The sequence below is a fragment of the Poecilia formosa genome, unplaced genomic scaffold, assembly GCF_000485575.1.
Source record: "Poecilia formosa unplaced genomic scaffold, Poecilia_formosa-5.1.2 Scaffold353, whole genome shotgun sequence".
NCBI classification, from domain to species: Eukaryota; Metazoa; Chordata; class Actinopteri; order Cyprinodontiformes; family Poeciliidae; genus Poecilia; species Poecilia formosa.
The window spans coordinates 585,540-594,342 of NW_006800292.1; the positions used below are offsets into that span (position 1 = coordinate 585,540).

At 37.5% G+C, this 8,803-nt stretch overlaps 1 protein-coding gene across 1 annotated transcript in view; it reads right to left on the bottom strand.

Annotated features, from left to right (window-relative positions):
* Positions 1-1,652: 1,652 nt before the first annotated feature.
* LOC103153529 (receptor activity-modifying protein 1) overlaps positions 1,653-8,803 on the bottom strand; it is a gene marked incomplete at its 5' end in the record, with an annotated part of 19,357 nt that continues 12,206 nt past the window's right edge. The window contains one exon of the mRNA XM_016661998.1: positions 1,653-3,004. Coding sequence (XP_016517484.1) covers positions 2,749-3,004 — 256 coding nt within the window. The remainder of the gene's footprint in view (positions 3,005-8,803) is intronic.

An 8,803-nucleotide genomic window follows, 5' to 3' on the forward strand; every position in this document is an offset into this window, starting at 1 on the left:
ACAGACTGACCATTGCTTCTGTCTGGGTATCAGCGGTTCTTCACTTTCAGTGTTCGCCTCGGTCTAACTATCCTCAGGTCCCCTTTGTTCTTCATAAGTTATTCACCAGGGAGAGTCAACTTCTTAATAAGGTCAGTTAGAGTGAATCTTCATCTGTCTCACATCCTTCTGAGTTCAGAGTTTTACAAGCTTTGACATCAGAGTTGATGAAAAATTGAACAATATCAAAGGTTGGAAGTTGGGTCCTTAAACCCTGCAATATTACAATTAAGAAATATTCATACCAGTTGTAAAATTTGACGTTTTTTGCATGATACAATCTAAGTGTAGCATGTTTTACTGGGATTATTTGTGACTTACTAACAGGAAGCTTTGATCTTTTGTGCAGGCCCTGCAGTAGTCTGGCTGTTGAGACCGAGTTTACCTTAAATAGAGGAGCCACACGGCCCACAAGAGCCCACTTGTTTGGTGGCGTTTTTCCTTGTATCTAAGAGATTTTGTTTAGAAGTTGGGGATAAAAGTATTTTTAGCAAGAACTCAAGTGGTCTCTGCTTCTTTTTTCTGCGTTAGGTCAGTGTGTAACAAGTGCTTTTCAAACACTTAAGCTAACATTAGTTTATGTCTGTTTTTCTAAGCCAGTGCAATATCTGATGATGTTCTTATTCCAGTTTCATTTCTGGAAGGCTCAAAGACTACCTTTACCTAACAGTGTAAACAGTGCAAATCTTGAGGTTAGGGGTAGGAGATCTTTGTGGCTGTAGTTTGGTTCACAAAACTATTCTGGAAGTTGGGTTATGCTCTTTGTAAAAAAAAAAAAAAAAAAAAAAAAAAGGAAATGCTTGGCAGGTGATGGAATGACCTTCACCAGTTTGTGCACCAGTTCCAGTTAAAGCACCAAAGTGGAGCGAGCTGGAAAATTAAAGTCTTGCTGGAGCCTGTCAGGAGAAAGAAATCATTTCTCTACTTAGAAAAAAAAAAGAACCCTGAGCATAGATAGTTGATTTAGTAAATAATCTCTGCCACCAATTTAAGCATCATACTAGCCTCATCATTACCTCCCTTCTTAAAACCTAATCTCACTTTTCTGCTGTGTTTTTAACTAAAAGTACTAAAGTCTAATTGCAAAATGTAGCAATTACCACTTTTCTGGGTAAACATAGCATAAACCTTGTGATAATATTTTTGCTCAGAAAACTTGTGAAAGTCTCCACACAATGAGTGGATTTTGTTGAACTCCTGTTGTAAACATGGCATGATTAATTTAAAAATAATCTAAAATGTTAGCACTGTTACATTGAAACACACTGGACAGGCAGTGTGATGCTGTCCTTAAAACAAGATACGAACTGCAGTGGGTTTCCTCTTTTAATTAGTCAGGTGTGGCTTGAACTTACCTCCAAATTTTTGAGGAGTAAAAGGAATTTCTGGTACATTGTGAAAGATTTTTCTCTGCAATCCTAAAAGAAATCATGAATTTAGAGCCCCATCATTAGGTTTTAGCAACTTCCCGGCCACTGAGGTGCATCACTGTTGAATCACAAAAAAACAAACAAACAAAAAAAAAAAAACTGAATTCAAGATTCATAATAAAAACTGCACACGCTAAACCCCTTCTGTCCTTGTATCATAGCAGAGAATCTGTGGTGTGTGTATTCAACACATCATTCAGACATTTTATTGAAAATCTCTTCACAATCACAGATTTCAGAATCAATCAGTGAAAGTCATTCCAACAGAAGTCGTTATATATATTCGTTTCATAACAAACATGGCTCTCCCTCTTTTTTCTTCATGAGGTTTTGGCACAAACTACAAACTGTGGGTGTATCTCAAAGTGTGTTTTGCTGACAGGCAGGTTACAGGTCAATGGATTTATAAAGGAAAAAGAGCATTTGACAATATCAATGGAGGACTAGTTCACGCGGCACACTCTACTACACTGAGAGATCATAAATCAATAGAAACCCAAGGTTCATGATTCACAAACTGCTTTGGGCGATGACGATGCTCAGGAGCGTTGTGCGTTGGCTAACTTAAAGTTACCCACTGCTTTGAATCTTCTTTTTATCTGGAGTTATGTTTTACAATATCATCTGCCCACTGTTTAACCTACTTTCATTTTCATGGCTATATATGTGCAAGTTCTTAAAAAGTAAGCTGGAGTTCGACAATCTTTTCCAAAACGTGCTTCCCGTTTCCTGAACTTACACCCTTGACTTGGGGAGAACTGGTAGTGTAGATAAAATACATTAAATGCAACAAAATCATGACACAATAATCACAAAGCTGTACATCCTACGTATAGTTTAGGTACAGTGTATGCATACATGTAAGGACGAGAATATTTGTGGGTTTCCTGTCAGAGCTTTTAGTCGTCTGTTCCTTTGTTGTTGAAAGCACTTGTTTAATTTTTGTACAATCACATCCAGCATCCTTTTGAGCAGTTTCTGACAGAACAAAACAGTTTTATGTACAATATACTATCACCAGTCAGTTTTCTGGTCCAGATTCAAGTGAACATTGCAGCAAAAGGTGCTCTGTAAACCCAAGAAATGACTCCAATCTTTGAAGATGAAACAAACATGTAATGGACGTTAATGTCTTCACAGAAGTGGAACCTGTTTTTAGGGCCTGGAGTTCATCTTTTTCCTTCTAACATAACCCTTTCCCCAACACTGACACTGTTGTTACCGCGGGGGTGAAAAGCATGTTTTGACTTGTAACGCCAGCCCTTGATTGTTCCCTTTATTAAACAATCCCCTCGCTGCGCTTGCTCCTCCACACCACCAGGGCTGTCATGAGGACGGTGACCAGGATGGGAACCACAATGAAAGGACCCAAGATGCGGTTTGGAGGGTCCCTGAGTCGTCGTCCAGACATTGAGCAGTTATGGAAGTAGCGCCTGTGAACCTGGATGAAGAACTCGTCCACCATTCGATTGGGCCAGTAGCAGTTCATGTTCGATGCCAACAGGTATGTGCAGTTCGTTAGCTCTTCATAGAATCTGCAAGGTAGAAACACACAAAGCAAACCAGTCACATACTGAAAAAAATAAAGACATTTTCTTACCATCTCCTCTCCAAGAGCGCAGATAGTGTACAGTTCACCATAAGCCATGAAGGAAACACAGAAAACCTGCTGATAAGGATACTCTGGTCAGACAAAGACCCTAAGGATACACCCAGAGCTGTAGTTTTAGGTGAAATATATTAGTCTTTGAAAATGGCTCAGGCAAAAACCAGCTCTAAATTATATTAAGAACAAGGCAAGGCTTAAACTTTAATATTCACTGACACACTCGACCCAGTCTGACTGAACCTGAGATCTTTTGCAAAGAGAAACTGGCAAAAATGTCATTCTGCTTGATCAAATCTGGTAAAGACGTACCCAAACTGACTTGAAGTTTAAATGGTAATGTAATTAATATGCTAACGGGGTCAGATTTTGATTGGTTGTCAGACATAAAACGAGTCTCTTTGTTTAGGGCAATGTTAAATATGACATTCCTTAGGGAGAATAAGAAGAGTTGGTAACAGGCTTTTCAGCTGCTTCTTCTTCATGTTGTTTTGAGTGTAAGATGCATATTATAGAAAGCTAATCAAAGTATATTTTCGTGTTTTGTCCCCACAAAGAAACCCATTTATCTACCAGCACTTCAACTCAGGTTGGCCTGGAAGCAACACGCATTCTTGTTTTCAGCTGTTAGCTTTCTGACTTTAGAAATACACCTTTACAACGGCCATAAAAGAAGATAAACATGGTTTTTATGAGAAGTTTAGTGGTTCACATAAAAGTTTGTAGGAAAGAGACAGCATATTAGTGTTTTTGAATGTGGAGCACATTTCTTATTTTAATTGCTTATTCATGTGGAGAAATTCACACTTTTTTATATTTTGTTTGCTGAAAACATCTGTGTACTGTGGCTGGAAACTTGTTTAATGAGACCTCTGGGACCAACCTGAAAGACTAAAGTTGCAGACCTTAAAAGCAGGCACTTTCTAAAATACTTAACATTCACATTAACAACTGCAGAGTGAGTTGGGTAATTTTCCCTCTGGATGCCTTCAACAAGTGTAATCCATCAGGTTCACGCTTCTCAAGCTAAGATTTTACACTTTGACGTTTGATTTGAGCTACAAAGCTCACATTTAAGATGTTCTAGTAATGACTAACATCTTTTGATGATGCACCCCAGCAACAGGTCGTTTTTTGTGGAACAACAGCTGAAGGCTGTTTGGCATGGCACCATCACAACAGAGCACTGTGTGCAGCTTCAGGTGGTGGGTTCACTCCGTCTGGGTGTTTACGTCTTTCTTCTGCTGTTTCCTTGAAGCTTTACAAATCAGTTGTGGTAGAGAAGGAGAGAGAGAGAAAATAAATGAATTCTGGTCCCGTTGCTGGTCTAATGAGCGCCACGGTCTGAGGGGGTGTTTCCGAGTCACGAATGGAAAGAAGACACAGCGCAGTGGAGACAGGAGGAATGAACAAAGAGAGATGCCCTCGGTTACCAGTTCACCCCATGTAGCTAAGGTTAGGATCAAATTCAGCCTGACACTGTGGCAACTTGGTGTGTATTTCAGTGTGTATTTGTGTTTCTACACACAGTTCACTGAAGGACTGAATGCATTGCCCTACATAATTTGTGTCAAACACTCATTTTACTATGAAATCTGCTCAACCAAAGAGAATTTGTGTTTATGACCGGCATCCATGTCAGACACCTGGCTGTAGAGTTATCCGACAGTCATATGGGAGAGTTAGTTCGGTTATGGGGATTAAGGCAAAATCTGTACTTTTGCATTTATTGCTGATAAAATATCTACATAAATACTGGCATAATTAGATTACAGACCTTTAAAAAGCGCAAAAGAGCAATACTTATGAAATATGCAAAGAAATTATGACCTAAAATTTGCATGTCTGGGTTGAATATATTGAATAACATATGAATGTTAGGTTAATTAAAAATTTTCTGTTACAGTGTTTTTATATTCTATCCCTTCATCTTGTAAACTGTATAGGAAGGAAACATGGCAAATGAAGTTTACAACATCTACAATCACGTCTGATATTTTCCTCTTGGATCAGTGCTGTGACGGTCTGCTGAGGACACTAATTGGCACAGACATGTTATTGCCGTCTAGTTTTCCCACTCAAACAGAGACATTAGGTCCAAGTTCCTCTGGGTACTCAGTTTCAATTCTCAGAGAGACATTCCTCCGGTCAACCTGACCAGATAACATCTTTTTGGATAAACGATGTGGAATGACGACAGAAAATAGACGATGTAAAGCAGTTCCATGTTTTAAACTCCTTTGACCTTCTTTAAATCTAATAAAAGACATTTAATGAATCACACACTGTCATATAAATCAATAAGAGTAAAAAAAAACATATTTCAAATAAAATTATACATTTAAATTGCAGGTATAGAGAGCTGTTAGCAACTCCTCTGACTACATGCTGAAAACTGAATCTCCATTTTAAAACATGATGCTAAATTTATACATGCATTCTTCTGCCATTTCTGTCATAGACTGGAAAAAAAAGATGTTTGTAAACTTAGTCTGAGGCATAAGGGACCTAATTTGAAACATTGGAAGCTTCAAACCATGCATGCTATTTCTGAAGGAAATACATTAAACCACTCAACATGCAAATTGTGTAAAATAAAAAGAAAAGAACAAGAAAATCATTTTGGTGTAAAAGCAGGCAAACAGAAAAACTAAGAAAGATGCAAATCACCAATAAAAAAGGAGATAGCTGGTTTAAATAAATGTGGTTATGATAAATCCCACCCACCATATAAACGATATTGAGCAGATTAGTCTGAATTAGGCAGACAAACTGCATCCCGAATAGTTTGATCTGTTAACTGAGAAGTACCTTGATAGTGAGTAAATTAAAGAAACACACAGAAAATGCTCTCCATTAACTGAAGAACTGATTCAGGACTGTTCCTTTATAGCATACAAAGACACTCGCAAAGGCAGCTAGCTGCAGAGGATAAGTACGTCAGCAGATACATGTGGTGTTTATAAAAAAATAATGAAGCTTTATGACGAGAAGTGCAGCATTTATCACTGCAAACTGTTGGTGAGTGGAGTTATTCACGCAGACTGCCAACAGACATCGTTATCTCCTCTGTTATAAAGTTTCGCAGTGCAGTTCAGATAAATAATTCTTGTTCTCAATTCGCTTGCATCCACGTGCATACAACATTCCTGGCGTTCATCTCATATTCTCCGCTGGCTTTCAATATGTCACATTTTTCCACCTAGAAAACTAAGACGCCATTTGGGAACGGCCTTTACAGAGAATAACCACACATTCTGGTTGTTTGTATCATTCTGCCCTCCCTGTAACCGCAGACTCATATTAAATTTAAAGCAGATTAAATTCAGCCGTGTTAAAGCTTTCTTGAAAATTACATACAGACCGGCGACATCTCTGGGGTCCCACCATGCTGTCAGTCGGGCGTTTAGTCTGGCTCTCCCTGTGTAAAAAACACTGAAGTCTCATGTTTTTGCATGAAGCTGCTTTGACATCGCAGCAGGTGTTCTAACATTGAGTGAAGGCAACAAATGTTAGGAATAAAACTGTAAAAATGTCTCATATTTCACTGTCATGTCTAGCAGTTTCATACCTGTAGCAGAGTTAGTTTGAAAAACCTCCAAGTTGCAATCACAGCTGCTTCACACAGGACTTTACTGTTGCACATAAGCATTAGTTTATCAGCTAGTGCTAAATGAACTGAAGGGAATCTTGTCAAACTTAAAAAGGTGAATCTCTTATGATTTAGTCATCAAACCGTTACCAGACTGCAACCAGTGAACAATTAAAAGGTCAAGCCTCGTTGTGTTTTCGGAGCTTCGACAACATCAGCCCTCAGGGATGATTCTTTTAACTATTTTAACAGCAGCGATATGCTAATTGTCCTTTTGTTTATTATAATAAAGTGGAACATCTGATAAGATACCCGCTACAAGAGAAGTGGCTCAGGAGGCACCAAAGTCTTTTAACAGGAATCAGCAACAGGAGGATTAAAGATTCATGTAATTTCACACATGAATGCCCATCCACAAAGATTTTACAGTTTCCAGTTTGAGTACATAACCTGATATGACTGTTCTGGTTCTCATTAGAGAACCAAGAGAAACTACTTCCTGATCTCCAGTCCAAATAATTTATTCCCTTAAGGTCCACTGGTAAATTACAGAGTCTGAAATCAACCTGTTTAGTAACTAAATGACACAATGTATTGTTGCTTGCTCATGGTAATATTTTCAATTAATTTGATATTAATGGGGAACTTACAAGTAAACAATATTTGGCTAAAATGATGCTCTTTGGCTTTCAATGTACTAAATTTAATCTGTAATCAAAAATAATTTATAGTGTTTTTATTTGTATCTCAATATGAACCAAATCACAGACATAAAACTAAGGAGTGTAACTCTGAAGAAAGTTTTATGTGAAATAGTCCAAACTCTGTCCAAACATTATACTTCTATTTCTTCTGCAGAAAAAATGTGCTTTAATCTCATTAAAGTTACTGTATAATTAAAAAGTTTTGAAACTCACCAGACATTTAATTGTGGCATTGTTTAACATTTTTTATCTGTGACTGGAGATTCAATCCTCCAAAAGATGGAAAATAGTGCCAAACCTTTAAAATATAATTTTTTTACTATTCTTTGTGAAGTAAAGCACTGCCATCTGTGTCTTTAAAACATCCTAAAGCTGTTTTTAGTTTGCTGTGTTTCTCAACCAGTAAGAATTCATCTTTCAAATCTTGCTTTGGATTGGATGGAGACAGGAAGTTTTAGCTACTTTACTTTTATTGTATTCTTCGCCTTGAGGCAGTAACAAATAAGCTTACCTCACTAACAAAACATTTTTCCAATCACTGTAATCTTGTTCTTACTTATTTACCAGGCTTATCTAAATTTTCTTTAAAATCCTCATGGTATTAATATATTTTAAGACCCATCTGTAGAAGGATATTTCAAGCTCCATCACTTTTTTTTCTTGAATTTTATATTACACAAAGAGATAAAACAGCAGATTTATACAATGTGTTTGGCATCATCACCTCCACTGCAGGAGAAATAATGAATGTGATTCCTGCTCAGTTCTCCCTTTACTTTTATTGATATTTTCATTTCCCTTTTGCATTTTGTGAAATCCAGAATATTGTGTACAGCACCTTGGAAACAATATTCAAATATTGAACTTTTTCACATTATGTACCATTGCACACACACAAATTTAATGTATTTCAGGTGGATTTATGTAATAAATCAACATAAAGCAGTATATAAGGGGGCGAAGGGATCTGAAACGCGTGGCATGTGTGTCTTTAATCTGACATCCTTCAATAAAATCCAAGGAAATCAGCTGTTGCTAATAAGTAAATCCAACTGTCCTGTGGAGGAACAAGAGGTTCTTTAGAGAACAGTAACAATAAACAACTTCATGAAGAGCAAATAACGCAGTAAGGAAACTCCAGGGATGAGGTAGTTTTGAAGTTTAAACAAGGTCTTTTCAATCCACCATCTAAAAGTGGGAAAATAACAGGAAGAATACCAAGACCTGGTAGATTTTAGGGTGGAAAAAAAATTTAATTGTTTGTATCAGAACTTGTAGCAAGTTCTGATACTATCTGGGTCCAAAGTCAGAGTTGCAGTCTGAAAATACCAAAGGCAATTTGCTGAGTAGAGTGTAAGCATCCTGCTTATCACACACACACACACACACACACACACACACACACACACACACACACACACACACACACACA